This window comes from Vigna umbellata, chromosome 1 (genome assembly GCF_029865625.1).
Source record: "Vigna umbellata cultivar VRB3 chromosome 1, Vumbellata_1.0, whole genome shotgun sequence".
Classification (NCBI taxonomy): domain Eukaryota; kingdom Viridiplantae; phylum Streptophyta; class Magnoliopsida; order Fabales; family Fabaceae; genus Vigna; species Vigna umbellata.
In genome coordinates this window covers 75,058,294-75,077,057 of record NC_142165.1, presented here as the reverse complement: position 1 = coordinate 75,077,057, position 18,764 = coordinate 75,058,294, and the positions used below count along the sequence as shown (strand labels likewise).

The window sequence follows — 18,764 nt, the reverse complement described above, 5'->3', positions numbered from 1 at the left end:
GGAGTGACCCATGAGTAGGGGGACGAAGTACTGCAAGGGATGAGTCAGAGTGTTGAAAAAATGGTCTGGTAATCGTTTACAGAATCCTGGTAAACGATTACCCGAGAGAAAATTGGATTTTGTACATAAAGTCCAACACAGGTAGTCAGCCAGGTGAACAGGGGTCACCATTGGAAAAAAAGCTCAGTTTTAGGCAGTTCTGCACCTGTCTGAGGCTGGTCCAGGTGTTTCAGTGGTGGGAGAGGGTGGTTGGTGATGTGATGTGTGTCCAAGGAGTGTGGGGTGACCCCTCATCAGTTGGAGGAGCAACCTCTGCAAGGGATGAGTGAGGGTGTTGAAAAAAGGGGTCTGGTAATCGTTTACAGCATCCCTGTAAACGATTACCCGAGACAAAAATGGATTTTGTACAGAAAGTCCAACACAGGTACTCAGTCAGGTGAACAGGGGTCACCATTGGAAAAAAATGTGAGTTTTAGGCACTTCTGCACCTGTCTGAGGCTGGTCCAGGTGTTCCAGTGGTGGGAGAGGGTGGTTGGTGATGTGATGTGAGTCCAAGGACTGTGGGGTGACCCCTCATCGGTTGGAGGAGCAAGCTCTGCAAGGGATTTGTTGACCAAAAAACCATACAAGTGAATTTAAGGGTCATTACTGGTTGGGAGGTTATGTTTGATGACCCCAAGAAGTGGGGAAGAAGTCATTCTTACTGAGGGGACCAAGTTGGACAAGTGCAGAGCTAATCTGCAGAAAAAACATTGTCGTAATCGTTTACAGTGGCCTCGTAAACGATTACACGAGAGAAATCACTGTTTTGTACAGAAAGTTGAACTGAAGTAGTCAGTTGTAGTGTCCTGGGTGATCATTGGCAAAAACTGTTAATTTAAAGCACAAGTCCACTTGTATTTACTTGGTGTTGGTGTTTGACTGGTGGTAGAGGGTGGTAGGTGATGGGAGGTGACCCCAAGAAGTGGGAAAGAAGCCATTCTTACTGAAGGGACCAAGTTGGACAAGTGCAGACCCAATCTGCAGAAAAAACACTATGGTAATCGTTTACAGTATCTTTGTAATCGATTACAGTGTCAAAAAAGGTGTAAACTTGATTTCTAAGGCATAATTTGAAAGGTCTTTGAGTATAGATTCCAACAAAACAAGAATCAACTCATTTGGAGTTCGGTGGAGAAAGTTATGAGCAAAAGAACAAGCAAAGGTGAGAGTTGGCAAAAATATATGAAACGCTAACTTGAAAGAATAAACTGTACCAACTCAGATGTCCAAAAAATACAAATTAGTAGTCATTGGAAAGATTTTTGAGTCTAGTTTCTAATAAAAAAAGAATCACATCATTTGGAGGTCGGTGGGAAAAGTTATCAGTAAAATAGCCAGCAAAGGTCAAAGTTGACCGCATGTTATCTCACCCAAGTTGCTCATCTCATAGACATTGTTTTTTTCCTCCATCATGGGGTGCCAAAACATCACTTCCCACCACTGAAACACCAGGACCAGCCTAAGAAAAGTGCAAAAGTGCTTAAAACTCACCTTTTTGGCCAATGGTGACCCCAGTTCACCTGACTGAGTACCTGTGTTGGACTTTCTGTACAAAATCCAGTTTTGTCTCGGGTAATCGTTTACAGGGATGCTGTAAACGATTACCAGACCCTTTTTTCAACACCCTCACTCATCCCTTGCAGAGGTTGCTCCTCTAACTGATGAGGGGTCACCCCACATTCCTTGGACACACATCACATCACCAACCACCCTCTCCCACCACTGAAACACCTGGACCAGCCTCAGACAGGTGCAGAACTGCCTAAAACTGAGCTTTTTTTCCAATGGTGACCCCTGTTCACCTGGCTAACTACCTGTGTTGGACTTTATGTACAAAATCCAATTTTCTCTCGGGTAATCGTTTACCAGATTCTGTAAACGATTACCAGACCATTTTTTCAACACTCTGACTCATCCCTTGCACTACTTCGTCCCCCTACTCATCACGGGTCACTCCACACTTCTTGCGTTTACATCAATGACCAACACCCATCTCCCCACTCAGAATTTGATCAACTCCTTCCCATTAATTACCATTAATTTTACTAAAAATGGTCTCGTACTTTTCAAATTCTTATTATAATGTTGCGTTCATTTTTCAATCACTACTTTTGTCATTATAAATGAGATTAACACAAAGTAAAAATGATAGAGCGAGAGAGCGAGACAACGACAGCGAAGATGGAAGCTTCGAAGAACGACAGAGCGAGAGAGCGAGACACAATATGGAAGGGTTGAACGAACTTCTTTCCCACCCGAAACCGCCCAAACCCAATTCTTTAAATTTTAACGAGAGAGCGAGAGAGCGAGAGAGCGAGAGAGCGAGAGAGCGAGAGAGCGACAAGGGTTGAACGAACGTCTTTCCCACCCTAAACCGCGAAACCCAATTCTTCAAATTTTAACCTCGAAATCCCAAAATACCCCTCGCCCCGTAACCCTTTCTGTGTTTTATTTTCAATTTATTTGGCCAATCAAGAGCTGACACGTGGCGTTGTTAAATCTGTGTCAAAATTTCGTTGTCCAAATAACATTTTCCATTGTCAAAACCATGACATTAATCAACCATTAAATGCTTCTTCATTCACGTCATACATGCATACATACTTTTCTTTTCCCTTTTTCCTTTTCATCTATCTTTATTTCTGTTTTTTCTTTTTTTATCCTTCTAATTTTTCCCTCTTTGGTTCATCTATACTGTTATAGTGATGTAAAATTTGTATTTAACTTTTATAAATTTTATTGTATCACATATTTCAAAATTTAGTTTACTTTACTTTGATATCAAAATTGTATCAAATTTATATTATAATCAATGTATTTTATATCAATAAAAATATATTTTTCTATCACTGATTTGCATGAGGCTTCCAACTAATGATAATTGATTAATCTTTGTTTAATAAAGTTGGATAATATTATTTTACTTGAGCAACACTTCCAAGTGGTGGCATGCTTAATTGTCCATTCAACCTGACCCTTTACATTGGGATTTTCACAATAATCACACACAAAATCTCAATAAACTATCTATTAAAATAACTACAAAACAAAATATTGATACAAGAAGATACACATAATCACTTAGAAGTTCATAAAGATTTAATAGGTTTTTCTTCTGTATTTATAGCAGTAATTTAATAATTTTTATTTATTTTATACTTTGATTTTTTTTAAATATCCTTTGAGTTTTATCAATGTTTATTTTAGGTTATCATTTTCCATCATGTTCGAACTTTTGTTATTTTTTATCAATTAATTAGTTTTTTTTTTTAATGTTATTGCATGTGAATATGGTATGTACACTTGTCAATGAGGTGATTTCTTTTTATTTAGTTTTTTTTAATTAAAAAACATTGTTCATTAAGTCAACAACGTAGTATAACGTAGTAGTATAAATGTCATGGTCTTATATTTGATTGACTCTATGTATTTATTATTTTTATTTAATTCAGTTTTAATTTTTATTAAAATTAAATAATTTTGTATTATTTAAATTGAGATTAAATTTAATTTTATATTAATATCCTTAACAAATTTTATTTTTATTTTTTTACCATTATAAAGATTGAATTAAATATGAAATAATGAAACTCATATTACCATATAACAAAATACTAATGTGAGATGTGAACGATTTTTTAAAATAAAAAACTATATACTAACACGTATCATGCTCGCGTGTTAATTATTTAAATGAAGTTTAAAAAAAATTAAATTGACAAAAATTAAAATTTGATTGGAAAATAAAATAAAATCACATGAGAAAATTGAATAAATATACGAATGAAAATATTTGAACTTATATAAAAAAAAATACATGTTTAGTCACTATTAACGTGTTTAAAGATGATCACTGGTCTTTTTCCTTTTTTAATCTTTAGACGATATTAGCATATATCAATTCATATTTTTTAAACAATGTTGATTTAGTGAAAAGATTGTATTAAATTTTATTTAAAAATAGAGAGACTGTATTAAATAAAAAATATAGATAAAACATTAATTTTTTTTTCAGAAATATAAGGCTAAAAATGCAATGTTATTAATAAATATATGGAAATTTATAAAAAATATAAATAAAAATAAATTGTTGTTCTTTTAATCATAAAGTGCATATTTTCGTTGGACATGAAATCACAAATCTGATTTTTATAAATAATTATTTTGTAATTATACCAAAAAAAAATATAAAAATGAGAAATATTTTACTTTTTTTAGTATTCTCAGTACTTAATGACAAGAAGAAAAAAATGCCAAACATCTCCCAAGGAATTATTCCTCCATTTGGTTAAATTTATTGTTTGATTAATTAATTATTTATCTGTTTTAGTTTTGTCTATTGTTTTCAACCAGTAAACTCACTAGGTTAAAAATTTATTGATGTGGTAAATGATAAACTCGTCAACTTACTAAAAAAACTAATACAAAAAATAAATAGTTAAATAAATTAAAATTCATATATTATATCTATATAGACTAATTTATACATCTGATTAATAGGTTAGACTTGGATAACAAAACTCTAAAGTAAGTTTAATCAATCCAATTTAATTTAGTTGAAATATTTTATTTTTGTTATATTTATTATATTATATGATCATTTAATCAATCATAGTCTGAACGGTTAACAATAATCTAGATAATCAATTAGTGAGTTCGGTCAATTGTATACCGCCTTAGATGCACTAAGAGTTTGCATTCCATAACTCAAAATGCAAGTCAATAAGAAGAGAGTGTTACCAAACAAGTTGATTAGACATGTACTAGCTTGGATGACTAATCACCAACTCGGTAAGCAAGATAACGAGTTTAGTCAGTCACCAAACCAATCGATCGACCATGAATTAGACTACATAAATTCAATTTAAAACTAATCAACTTACGAATAAAATATATTTTTTTACAATTAGACTACAATTAGATCAACATTAATCAAAAGTCAACGAAGAAATGTATAAATAAAAGCATGAGGTAAAAAATTAAGTTAGATGCATTTACTGTTGTTTTAATGTTTAATTGTCAAACATTGAATTAACTTTGACATTAGAATGCATTTCAAACAAGAGATCCATTGACTTCCACCTACTACTACCTTAAACATTTTCTAATTATTGAACTTTGTTATAAAACTCAAGTTACTAATTAACTATTGAACTTAAGCAGAAACACATCAATGGATGTTTTTCTCTATGGAACAATGACTATGTTTTCAAAAGTTGTTAAGAACTCTTTCAAAAGTTGGGCAGTTAAACCATACTCTGTCCATGTCATTTCTTTGCCCTTAAACTTACAAGGTGAAGGTTTCTTCAACAATGGACAAACTCAAACAGTTAGTTTTTCTTAGCAGAAAATAAGAATTAAAAACTGTTAGATGTTGCTTGACGTGTGATATATATGCACATCGCATGTATAATAAATGAGTCAATATTAACAATATATTAACATTAGTGTTGTTGATCTACATCTTAATAATAGTTTTACCTAATTTAGAAGGGGAAGCAATTTAAATACCACTTCTTCTTTTTAACTTTTAATATATTTTTTAAGAATAAAACCGTAATAAATAAAACTGAATTTAGAATCAGAATAATAACGTCTAACAAATAAAACTCAAATTCTTAAAAAGAGAAAAATAGCATTCCATTTTGTTATCTCCATCAATGAGGACAAACAGCTTTCCAATTAAGAAAGCAGGTTGGTCTTGAGTAACTTTCAAGGGTATCTTGTCAAAACTGGTAAATAGGTGTTGAAGGGAATAAAAATTAAAACCAAAGCAGCAGTAAATGAATGATTCTGTCGTAAAAATGGAAACTTAAATGTAAGAACAAGTTTATGCACCTGCTGAAGACACACCATTTCCAAAATTAACAAAATTAACGAACCCCAACGAACCAAACCATCACGATATCTATTATTCCCTTGGCGTGTTCATCATTTTTAGAGACACCATTTCCATAACTGTCAAATGTTCTCATTCGTAAAACCTCTCATTCTTTTTACGCCGTCAAATTCGCATTAATGCCCTTTAAAGAGAAAACACATGCGATCATTAATATAACAGGTAGTAAAATTTTGAAAAGTAGACGCTAGAATGTAGAATCTTTGCCAATAAAATAATGGAGTTGTTTTCATTGTCTGAACTGTCCACCACGGTCAAAGATCACCAATTTTTCTTAAAATAAATTATGATTATGCAAAATGGTGAAGTTAATTTAATTTATTTTGTAATTTCGAATTCGAACTTAAATATGTAATTGTGTTAAAATAAAAATGTGTTTCTCTATGTAAAGGAATGAAAATAAAAGGGGAAGTAGGAGCACGCGCCGGGCGAAGCGTTTGGGTTTGTTAGTAGTGATAGTTTTGGGACAGAGTTGGAGGGTTTGAAGCGGAAACATAAAAACGAGGGAGTGAAGGGGTAAAATGGTTTCTATCGCACTTTTTTTTCCCCTTATCAACTAGTTTCTCTCTCTCTCCCACCGTGGGATTAAAATATTGTTTATAATCAAAATAAATAAAGAATTTAAGAAAAATAAGAAAAATAAGAAAAAAAAAACGCGGCTGCTGTATTCACCAAAAACAGAGACACGGTGAGAGGGAGAGAGAGAGAAACTCTGTGTTGATCGATCCCAGCTAAGATTCAACGTTTCAAATAATCGAACACGGGTTTATTGGTTTTTCGATTGTCGCAGGCTGTGCTGACAATTTTGCAATAAATTTTTGTGAAATTTTGAGGCTGTGATTTCTACGCGAGCCCGCGATCGTGTAGAATTTTTCAATTACCTGCGGGGGTGATTTGTTTGGGTGGGATTTTGATTCTGAGGAATGGATCGAGGAGGAAGTGGGATTTTGATTGGGACGGAGGGTTCTCAATGCGGAGGTTTAAGTTGAAGGGTTTGATTTTTGTATTTTTTGGTATTTTTTTGGATGATTTCTGCAGGAGGTAGGGATGCTATAAAGGGGCTGGGTTTAGGGTTGGGGTTAGGGCTGGGTGCTGGGAGGAGAGAGATGGTGGAGTCTGAGCTCGAAGAGGGTGAGGCGTGCTCCTTTCAGAACCACGAGGATTATGATGCCACCGTTGATCCCGATGTTGCCCTCTCTTACATTGTAAGACCCCTTTAACTTGATTTTGCTTGCTCTGGTATTCCAAGTATAGTTTGTAGGTTTTAAAGTATGGAATTATTGCTGTTCACTTGTTTTACCTTGTTAGATCCGTGACCTGAATTTTGTTTCCGCGGTTGGCTTAAGTTGTTTAGTTGTGGGGTGTGCACTGCTGAATTGTGCTTTGCTGTGAGTTGAATAGGGTTTGACACGTGGTTAGCATAGAGAGTGTTATTGGAGATATTGAATTTTTGTGGTCTTTGTGATGTCAACTTGATGCATTGGGTTGTTGAGGAATTTTTTTTATCAATCTGCTCGATCTGCCCGTGGAAATGTTATTTAAATCAGATTGGTTATATAAAGGATTTCTTTCCTTTTTTTTGGCTTCTTGTTTGATTTCTGGTCCTTTCCTTTCATGAAGAATTAAATGTTGAGTTATTTATGTGCTTTTGTTTGTAAATTGATGTTTATAGTTTAGGAGTGCCCTTTACCCTTGATAGACTTGTACATAGTGTCATCCACTACGCCCCAAAGACCCGGAGAGTCGTTTGTCTATATTGTCATTCATAAGTACAAGACAACATGAACTATGTGTTTTGCCGTTTCTCGATCATAAAACTCGTAAAATGCAAGTTGTGTATCGAGGAACATAGTTTGAAAATCGAGGCAACTGTGAGATGGCTACTTGGCACATTTAGAATTTTTCGTTATGTTATCATAAATTGCTGTTTGTTTCCATGTCATGAATATGTCTACATCTATTGGATTTTTTCAGTTAGATTTAGTCATGTTCCGGTTTTGATAACTGTTCTTTCTTCTCTATCGAATTTTTATATTTTAAATTTTCTTTCCCAAAGGATGAAAAAATTCAAGATGTTCTGGGACACTTTCAGAAGGATTTTGAGGGTGGGCTGTCTGCGGAAAGTCTTGGTAAGTCTTGTTAGAATCAAGACTCATCTAATGTAGGATTAAACGTTAAATGGTTACTGGATAATATCGAGAAACAATTGATCATTTCAGGGGCAAAATATGGTGGTTATGGATCATTTTTGCCCACCTATCAGCGATCTCCTGTCTGGTCTCATCCAAGGACTCCACAAAAAAATCATAGTCAAAATACACCAAAATCTCCGAATAATTTGCTGCCAGAGGTAAATTTCTTACACTACATGGGGCATATCATTATGTGACTGTGATACATTTAGTTTTAACTAAATTGATTATTATATTTGAGGTTTTATGACTTACCTTTGTATTATTTATCACTTTCAACTTATTTGAAATTAACATTGTATCTTGCAGGGTGGGCAGGGTGACGCTGTACAATGTTCCACTGGAACTCAGTCATCAAGACTTGGCCCAGGTTCTGGTAACTCTTTGAGGATGGCTGCAAACAAGGGTCTCTATCTGGAAGATGGAACCCATCAAGAAAAGTACTTGATAACCACTAATGTTGATACATCCACTTCTAAGCATGAGTCTCTAAACAAGAAATTTACTAGCACATCGGACCAGAAGCCACTGAAGGTTCGAATCAAAATGGGTCCAGATAATTTATCAACACGGAAAAATGCTGCAATATACAGTGAAATTGGTCTGGATGTGTCACCATCATCATCACTGGATGACAGTCCCTCAGAAAGTGAGGGGATTTCTCGTGATCCTCATGAAGCTCCTTTTGAATCTCCAACCATTATCCTTCAGGTGAATTATCTTTTGGCATTTTCATTATCCTTTATTATATTCATTATTGATCTTGATGAGTTTAATTGAATATTTTACGGTGTATTGGAACAGATTATGACCGACCTCCCTCAGCTATTGTCACCACTTTCTGAAAGTATCATTGAATTAACTATAAAGGAAATGCGTGCCAGAGATAGCATTCCTGGTCTTGTTCATCTGGATGATGCAGAAAGTTTTGACATGTCACTAAATGAATCTAATAATGTGAAAGTAGATAGAAAATTGTCACGGGGGAGTGGTAGGAAAATGAAATCTCTGGAGGGTTGTGAATCCTCAATGGAAGTCAAGGGTTCTACAAAGAAGAATGGTCGGATTGATGCTGGAGTGTTGTCAAGAAAGGAACAAAGTACCGATGCATCAACTATGGAGGAGCTAGTTTCAAATACTATGAAGCTTCCACTTTTATCCAGTTCATATTCTTTCAGTGATGACTTGGTTAGGACTGATGATGGGCCGTGTGATTCTTTGAAGGAAACCCACAAAGTTATGGTGAGGGAGAAAACCTTCTCTGGTCAAGGTCAAAAGGAAGGGCTGGAGCCAACATCTACTGAGGTGAATGGTTTTTCTGAAAGGACAAAGGGAAGCTCAAGAAGAAAAGTTGTGGGAGATAAGATTCCTTTTGATGACTATATAGTGAAAGAAAATTCTCAAGGAGATAATAATTGCCACTCAATAATGGCTGAATCTAACGTTTCCAAAGTTAGGACAGCATCAAACACTGAAGAGCCTCCTAAGAAGGCTAATCAGAGAGGTAGCCTATGTGAACAAGACAGTATGGCAATACCTGTCGTGACAGAACATCCTGTTCTGGTTGGTAAGAAGAAGGCAAAGGGAAGTCATGACACCGTGGTTATGGAAAGGGAAAAAGAAAAGATTGGATCCTCATCGGCTCCTAAAACAAAAAGGAGTTCTGATGATAGTTCTGCATCAAAAAATGAGACTGAAGATGTTAGAGCACAAAAGAATCTCGGAAAGACTCGAGATACGTACAGAGATTTCTTTGGAGAATTGGAAGATGAGGAGTACAGAATCAATTCGCTGGAGACCCCATTTGAAGAAAAACCGAAGGAACCTGAGGTGGTTGAGAGGAGTGCACCTACAACTAGTTCTGGAGCAAAGGAGAGACCAGGTGCTAAGAAAGCTGATAAGCTGTTAACAGCTGAAATATACCCTAAATCAGCCACAAATATTTGGTGCACTGGAAATGCAAATGGTACTGATGCTGAGAGTGGAAAAGGGATTCCTGTAATGATACCCCCCGTTGAGATGGAAGATAATTGGGTGCAATGTGACAGATGTCATAAATGGCGTCTTCTTCCTGTTGGAACAAATCCTGATAACCTACCCGAAAAGTGGCTATGTAGTATGCTTAATTGGCTGTAAGTTCTGTTTCAGTGGCTAAATGTTTTATTGCCCATAATCAAATTATTAATGCATTGTGTGGACGAGCTTATCCACTAGCACTTATAGGAGAATAAAATAGGAAGGTAAAATATTCAAAAGTTAATATCAGCTTATGCACATTAGCTATTATAGAAACTCTCATAACTAACTTACCGGAAGCTGAAGGGCATAAGTTGATTTTAACTCATGTAGAACTTTGATTCATTTAAGTTTCTCCAAACAGGGTCTAATGTTAACGAGTTTGTCAGTTGGAACTAGCCCTGCACTTTTAAGGTTGGGATGTGGTCTTGAATTTTGGAGGTTTAATACCCCATCAGGCCATGTATTTGAAGAAAAAAAAATGTATTAAGGAAACTAAATTGCTTGTTAACCTATATGGAAACTACTTACATGGTCATAATGGATAATTAACATTGCATGCATAACTATGCAGGCCGGACATGAATCGATGTAGCTTTAGTGAGGATGAAACCACTAAAGCACTTATTGCATTATACCAAGGGCCTCCTTTTGACGGTCAAAGCAACCTGCAAAATGTCTCTGGCAGTGTTATGGTGGGAGGAGCCATGCCAACATCCCAGCATCCTAACCAGCACCAGCTAAATAATGATGTGCATGTGGCACCTGGGGGGAAGAAAAAGTCTGTGAAGGAAATATCAAATTCTACAAATAAAGAAAACTTTTCTCAATCCTCATATCCTATGAAGAAAAACTTGTTGTCAACAGTGAAAAGTAGGAGTTTAAATGATGTGAACAAATCTCCTGTCATGAGTGAGGCTGATGTTCCATCAGAGAAACACAAAAATAAGCACAGGACGCAGGAGCACAGTTCTGATAGAGGTAACTTGAACTGCACATTCATTTTTGTTTGTCTTCTCAGTATTGACTAAAGTGTTGATGTTCAAAGACCTGGTAAATTTCTCTGTTATCTTCATTTCTGGAATTTTGTTCTCAGGTGATACAAAGAATACGAAGGTCAAAAGCAGGAGGGATCATGATCAAGATTTTCCTAGGCCATCCAAGAAATCTAAGACTGACAAGGCTCATTCTACCAATGAAGAGTGGGTAGAACAGAGCGGAACTACTAGGAAGGTGGGTGTTCAAAGTTCAAATAGCACTTTTCCAACTACTTCAGTTGGCAAAGATCGACCAAGACAGAAAGCCCACTCTTCTTCAAGGGACTCCAAATCAAGAAAAGACAGGATTCCAGTTTCTGCTGAAAACACAAGAGATAAAGGTCAGGGTTCGTTGGATGAGGGATCTCTGGATCTGGGGAATTGTGATTCAATTGGTAGTGTGAAAAAAAGGAAACTTAAGGGATATCAGGATGCTATAACTTACAGCCCAGGTAATCCTCGCATACAGGAGAGCAAAACTTCTGAGCATGATTTCAGCGATTCAAGGAAGGAAAAGAAGGCGAAAAGTTCAAAATCTGGAGGCAAAGAATCAAGTACCAGTAAATGTAGTGGTAGGACTGACAAAAAAGTTAGTCATGCAAAGAACCAGAAATTCAGGCAAAACCCTGAGAGCAGTCTGTCACAGCGGAGCTTGGATGGCATGGACTGTTCAAAAAGGGACTTGGGACCTTTACAGGTTTCTGTTGCTGCCACTTCAAGCTCTTCTAAGGTTTCTGGCTCTCACAAAACCAAAGCCAGCTTCCAGGAAGTGAAGGGCTCACCTGTGGAATCGGTGTCTTCATCACCCATTCGAGTTTTAAATGCAGATAAGCTTTCAAACAAGGAAATTATAGGGAAAGATGATTCACGTGATGTTGCTGCTGTGGATAGTCCAAGAGGATGCTTGAATCGTGATGATGATGGTGGAAGTGATCGATCTGGAACGGCCAGGAAGGATAAATCTTTCACCATTGCCAACAGGGCAGATTTTCAGGACAAGGGTGTTAATTTTTCTGATACCAAGCTTAAAGCTGAAACAACCAGCTATTGTACAAATGGTGGTGTTGACACCATAGTTCCAGATGGGACCTATGCAGGCAAAGAGCATATTAAACATCCAGGTGAAGACAAAATTGATGTTTATCATGCTAATATGTCTCATACAAGGAAGAATGGCATAGAATCAGGTTTGGAGGACAACAATGACGGCTGTAAGTCAGAGTCCCATGCAGATAAGGTCAAGAATTCTAGTTCTTCTAGTCAACTGAAAAATCAGTCTCCTCTAGGTGAGACAAAGCATAAGGATGGAAAAAATAAGTTGCAGGAGAAGTTTGGGATCAAGCCTGACCAAAGTGAGAATATACATGCTGTCAAGAAAGATTATGCAGAGAAAGTTGAGGCTAGGAAAAAAGAGAGTCACTTAAATCGAGGTCATGACTTTCAAGATGTTAGTGTGGATGCCCTTTGCAAACAGGATGCATTTCATGCTCCCCCGCAGACTCAGTTGCCAGACTCGGATAGATCCACAAAGAGGTCTCTTTTTGAAAGAACTGGTGATCAAGAAGTGCATGGAAAAGGGAAGCTGTTGTCATCATTGCCATCTGAAGGATCTCAAGTTGAGACATTGGGCCGATGCCCACGGCCAGTTGGTTTACATAAAGGAAATGGTGATGCTGAAGTTGACCCTTCCAAAGTCGATGATGTGTCAAAGCTACCAAAAAGGCAATCGAAAAAGACTGACAATCAAAATGGAAACCAGCAAACTGGTTCAAGAAATCCCGTACTTAATGGTCACAGGTCGAAGGAGCTTGATGCCCCTAGCCCAGTTAGAAGGGATTCTTACAGCCATGCTGCTAACAATGCTGTGAAAGAAGCTAAAGATCTTAAGCATCTGGCTGATCGTCTTAAGGTTTTTACACCATCCCTTTTAGACTATTATGATTTTGCTCTTCTTGATGCCTATTTTACTAATTTTGGGTTTGATCATACAGCATTCTGGATCCACTGGTGAGAGCACTAGTCTTTACTTCCAGGCAGCCCTCAAATTTCTTCACGGAGCCTCTCTGTTAGAATCTGGCAACAGTGATAATTCTAAACACAGTGAGATGATTCAATCAAAACAAATGTATAGTAGCACTGCAAAATTGTGCGAGTAAGTCAACGATTTTCTTTATAATCATGGTTATATATGTTTTAAATATCATATTTTGTTTAAAGTACCCATTGAAATATTCTTTCCTTTACCTATTGTTTTATTAGGTTGCAAGCATGCCTTCAAACCTCATTACTGTACTTGGCATGATTATATCTTTCAGTTGATTATATCTTGTATATCATTGCCTCAAATAATTGATTTTTTTTATAATGCCATCCAATATATTCTTTATATAGGTTTTGTGCCCACGAATATGAGAAATCAAAAGACATGGCTTCAGCTGCATTAGCCTACAAATGCATGGAGGTAGCATATATGAGGGTAGTATATTCTTCACACACTAGTGCAAGCAGAGATCGGCATGAGTTGCACAATACACTGCAAATGATTCCTCTTGGTAATGAATTTTATTAGTTGATTTTCACTGTATTTGTATGATGCAATTTTCTTTCTTTCTGAAGTCCTCAGTTTCTTTGGATTTGTCCTATATCATACCAAATCCCATCTCCGTTTTTATCCTTTGGCAAATAAGTGTTAAATATTCTGATAGCTTTGTAAAGTATCATGTCACATTCATTATAATAGATTATCTGAACATTGTCCGTTTGACTAGCATTCTGTATGGTGTGATCATGGATACATATCCTCTTTGGTGGTTTGTAATTTCGGGGTGGGGGTAGGGAGGCACGTTTGGTAGAGTTTACATGGAGCTTATTTGGACTTTATGAAGATGGCTTATGGCATTATAAGCTGTTTTTATTTTTTTTTCAAGTTTCATGGAGAAACTTATAAAATTAAGCTCTATCCATTCAGCTTCAAAGTCAAAATTTACTGATAAGCTCTCATGGGATGAGCTCTTAACTTTTGATAATAATTATTTTTCTTACTAAATGCACCCTTAATCCATGAATAATAGAAGGGAAAACAGAAGAAAAATAGGAAGAAGTTAGATATGGTTCATTTTGTGGATACAGACAAGTCTAAATTTTATTTTCCTTTCATCATGTTAATGAACTACTGTTTCTCTTTCTCAGGACTGTCATTGGCATCGTAATGATGAAATTTGAGTAGATTAATCTCTGATCTCTCTTTTGTTTTGAACCTTGTTTCTTTTGTTAGGTGAGTCTCCATCGTCATCTGCCTCTGATGTTGACAATGTTAACAACTCTACAGCTGCTGACAAGGTTGTCACCATATCTAAGAGTGTCAATTCGCCCCAAGTAGCTGGAAACCATGTTATTGCTGCACGACATCGTCCTAATTTTGTGCGATTGCTCGGTTTTGTGAGTATATAGTTCTTGCTCACAGAAGTATGATCTTGGCAAAAGTCTCTCTCCCTTCCTCACATTGATTGCCTAAAACAACTTACAGGAAACATAGTCAAGGATAAGGCATACATTAATTTTACGAAGAATAATTGAATTCTGAATTCCTTTGAATGGTTGATTATGTGAATTTGTTGGTTGTCATATTAGGAAATGCTTTCACGCGAGCTCTGAAAGATGGTTCCTAGTTAGGATCTATGACAGAGTTTGCAAGGTTGAATTTATCTGATCGAGGATTGTGGCATCCTGCAAAATTTAAGAGTGCTAAAATCTTAATAAAATTAGAGTATTAATGCAGCATAATAAATCACAGTAAGCCTTGAACTTGACTCAAAATACCTTATAATCCGTTTCAAGCTATCACAAGGAGCAATGTAATCATACACATGATATATGTGTACATTTAATTTAGGCTTTGATGTCTAGACTAACAAAGAGAAGTCAATTATATGTGAAGTAAAAACAAGTAAATCACTGTAGCTTAACCTATAATTATAAGGATGGCCAAAGAAATCTGCAAATAAGAAAATTGGTCAAATTCAAAGCATCCTAGTATTTTCCCATTAAATCAATTGAAGGTGTGTAACTTCCTTAAAATATGAAGGGAGCCGTTCATCAAGGAGATATAGAGATTTATTTTTAAGGCTGAATCTGTTCTAAATTTTTGGTATTGTGGACTTATTTTTATAGGTTTTATGGTCGTATTTTATAGTGGACATCCTAATAAATAATCTGGTATCTAGTGTGCCATCAACACAATTTATTTGATTCCTATTCTGTTCCTTCTTCAGACTGCTAGGGCATGCTATAAATAAGATCATATGGTCTTCTGACCTGGATTGTGATTTTAGTGCTTTCAAAAGTTATTACAGCCATGCCTAACGGGAAGCCCGCACTAACAATTAAAATGCTAGCTCAAATGTTGTCTGTGTCTTCTTTAGGCTGTGATATTTGGAATTAAAAACATGTACCAATTGCAGGCTCAGGATGTTACTTTTGCCATGGAAGCATCAAGGAAATCACGGAATGCTTTTGCAGCTGCTAATTCAAGCCTAGGTGTGGGCAAGAATACAGATGGTATCTCCTCTATCAAAAAGGCTCTTGATTTTAGCTTTCAAGATGTGGAGGGGTTACTTCGTTTGGTACGGGTTGCTGTGGAGGCCATTAATCGTTAAAGAAACCATTTAATTGAGAAGATGTTTCTAGTCAGTTATGAACATGTGTTTCTTGGTCATGTACAAAATCTCAATTCTGACAAAAAACAGTCTGAAATTATGGAGGGCAAGGTTTATTTTGTTGGATCTCGAATCAATCTTGTCAACAGGTGAAGCTAGTACTGTCTCTATAGATATGGCTGCTGTGGACAGTGAAATGAAAGTCTCAGTTTACAGTCAGGAATTTGGTTGCTCTCTGTTGTTTACAAACATAAAATCCTTGCAATCCTCGAGACAACGTGGAGGCCCTCAGAAGCAAGGTTCTGTAATGCAGATTCTGAGCTATATTGATATTTAGAACGATGCTACTTCCAGATTATAAGATGATGATATAATAGGTGGATATGGATAGATTTAGAAGTTTGAAACTATTTGCGCTCTCTTATGTCCTTTTCTCATTCCGGAGGGTTTATTAATTTGTCAATCTGTACATGTGTAAAGTTGTAACTGCTGGAAAGAGGAAGTTGTGGATTTTGTATTACTGCAATCATGCTTCTACTAGTGGTTCTGCATTTTCTTCCCCTTTCCAATCTCTTCCCGGAAAGTAAAGTCAAAGGAGCCAAACTAAAGTGAGCATATCTTCTTAATACGAGAACATTCGTGTTCCTGAATCCTTTTTATTTAATTTCTCAATGGCCACTATTTTCCTGATTTGAATCTTGTCTCATGCAGGTTGTCTTGTACAATGTTGGGATTAGGGGTAGAACAATATTCTTTACTCATTTTGTTGATAGAGTACCAAGTAGAAAATAAAAAAGGAGAGATGTACAGCAAGAATTTTTTTGAAGTGGCAGGCAATTTACTGCAAATGAATTGTCAACTCAGGTATACAAATACCCATGTCTTGTAAAATTCGTTTTGTTTGCTATCCAAGTGATTGCCAAAGCATGCCTAACACTTGATTGAATTACATTTCTTTTTTTCCTGAAGGGACGCAGTGGATGTAAATAAAAATTATATAGATTCAAGTCAGAGACAGGGCAAGCTGGTTGCTACATTCATGCAGAACATTCAGGTATTTTTTCATTATGTTCAATTGATCGTGTCGCTGCTAAACAAGTATTGACATATACCACTTAAGACATTTCTATGTTAAGTGTTCCGTTTTTTATATAAACCTGGATTTTGCTTAAGTAGAGAAACTTAAATAGATGTTATATTAACTATTTTGATATGATTAGGATGGAAATTTTAAATAAATTCTTTAACTGGCCTCTATTTTAAAGGTAAAATCTCCTTAATGAACATTAGGGGTTCGTTTAATGGTCAGGATAAGAAAGTGATAGGATAATAGTAAAATAAATATTAATCATATTCAATTTTGTGCTTACCACGATCAAAACTACATAACAATATGTTGCAGTGATAATGGCAGTGGTGGTCAAATTAATTACAACAATGGTGGTAGTGATGACAATTATAAAAATGAGATGGTTGCTACAATAATGGTGATGGTTATGGTAAATAGTGGTAGTAATGGGAATGATAATAACATGGTAGTGGTCGTGGTTGTGGTAATAACGATGGTGGTACAAATAATAACGACATTATAAGTGGTGACGTTGTATTGGTAATTATTATGATGACAAATTATAATATTGGTGACAATGGTGAAAGTGTTAGCAAAAGTTTTGAGAAGAATGATGGAAGTGATGGTTGTTGTGACGAAGATGATGTACATGGGGGTGGTGGCAACAACAATAAAGGTGATGGAAGTGAGTGCTAACACTGATGAAAGCAATGTTTAGAATGATGGCAATGACAATGAGAATGGTGATGCCAAGGGTGGTGATGATATAGTGGTCGTAATGAAGATAAGGTGGTGAAAGAATAGGAGGTTTCTGCATATCTTGCTACCTTTTAACTAGGCTGCTCCTTTGGAAAAAATACATTGCACTAACATGATATAGGACAGACAGTAGGATAAGAAAATCATTTTATCAGTTCACCGAACAATTTATTACAAGGTAAGATATCCCTATTGTATCTTGATCATCAAAGGGACCCCAAAGTAATAAGCATACAAATCCTTACATGTGTGTTAATCTCTCCTACTAAAGGCTGATTTTTTTAGTTTGTCTAGTTTACTGTTCTGAAATGGCTAAGGATGGACAATTTGGATTATAGTCACTAGAATTTTAAAATTTTACTTTGATCGAAAGGATCTGTATCAAGATTATGAGGCGTTTCACATGTGTAGCACAGCAACTAATTACCAGAACTATAGATAAGTTTGTACAAGTCATTCAAGTTATTGATTACCCAGCTTAAGACTTTGGCTTCCTCAAAGAATCGGCTCATTATGGAATATATCCCTTTTTTTCTGTGCATGATGCTGGTATTTATTTGGCTTGTGTGGTGCCATCATATAATAGTTAGCCCTATTGCACTTTGTGAGTGTTTGGTGCCAACTTAACAGTGTCTGTGGTTGCAGGTTTGAGCAACTGAGGCAAATACCAGATAGACCTGGAGTTTAGCTCGCCAAATCCGTAACTGACCATGGTGGAGTTTTTTTCTTCATCTTTTTCCCTGCTTTTCCCTTAGTCTTACTGTATTCTTTAAAAAAAAAAAAACAGATGCTAGTATTGGGCATTTAATTTTAAATTTTGACTTTACTAACTTACCTGTTCTTATAATGTACATAGCTTTATATTAATCTACTTTTCTTAATATTTCACCCTTCTGGTGTAGTGGCGAGTGCCATTCGGTGCGTCGTGTGTAAGTTATATGGAATATAGAATTGAAAATAGTTTAGTGGAAGATTAAGGGTGTATTTTGGCTTTTGTAGTCATGGCAGTATTTATTTAGAGTTGTTAAAATATATTACAGATAAATTCCAGAATTGTAATAAAATTTCAATCTAATTACTCAATCATGATTATAT

At 35.9% G+C, this 18,764-nt stretch overlaps 1 protein-coding gene across 3 annotated transcripts; it reads left to right on the top strand.

Annotated features, from left to right (window-relative positions):
- The first annotated feature begins 6,468 nt into the window (after positions 1–6,468).
- Positions 6,469–18,640, top strand: LOC148206317 (cysteine-tryptophan domain-containing zinc finger protein 3-like). 3 transcript variants are annotated; one of them, XM_088104221.1, is made up of 14 exons: positions 6,470–7,146; positions 7,998–8,070; positions 8,161–8,291; positions 8,443–8,844; positions 8,938–10,265; positions 10,724–11,130; positions 11,246–13,095; positions 13,178–13,338; positions 13,578–13,738; positions 14,461–14,624; positions 15,647–16,449; positions 16,553–16,705; positions 16,811–16,895; positions 18,315–18,640. In XM_088104221.1, the coding sequence occupies exons 1-11, from the start codon at positions 6,967–6,969 to the stop codon at positions 15,839–15,841; spliced, it is 5,052 nt and encodes a 1,683-aa protein (XP_087960347.1). In that variant the 5' UTR covers positions 6,470–6,966; the 3' UTR covers positions 15,842–16,449; positions 16,553–16,705; positions 16,811–16,895; positions 18,315–18,640. The 3 variants fall into 3 exon arrangements, with proteins under 3 accessions (XP_087960349.1, XP_087960348.1, XP_087960347.1); XM_088104223.1 differs by lacking the exons at positions 16,553–16,705; positions 16,811–16,895; positions 18,315–18,640 and having other exon boundaries at positions 6,469–7,146; positions 14,461–14,651; positions 15,647–15,788; XM_088104222.1 differs by lacking the exons at positions 16,553–16,705; positions 16,811–16,895; positions 18,315–18,640 and having other exon boundaries at positions 6,469–7,146; positions 14,461–14,732; positions 15,647–15,785.
- Positions 18,641–18,764: the final 124 nt, after the last annotated feature.

Bases quoted from the DNA above. Each gene is read 5' to 3' on its own strand.
- LOC148206317 (XM_088104221.1), top strand. From the start codon at position 6,967: ATGATTTCTGCAGGAGGTAGGGATGCTATAAAGGGGCTGGGTTTAGGG. The intron at 10,266-10,723 runs GTAAGTTCTGTT...ATAACTATGCAG, and splicing joins TGTAGTATGCTTAATTGGCT to GCCGGACATGAATCGATGTA. The intron at 13,096-13,177 runs GTTTTTACACCA...TTGATCATACAG, and splicing joins ATCTGGCTGATCGTCTTAAG to CATTCTGGATCCACTGGTGA.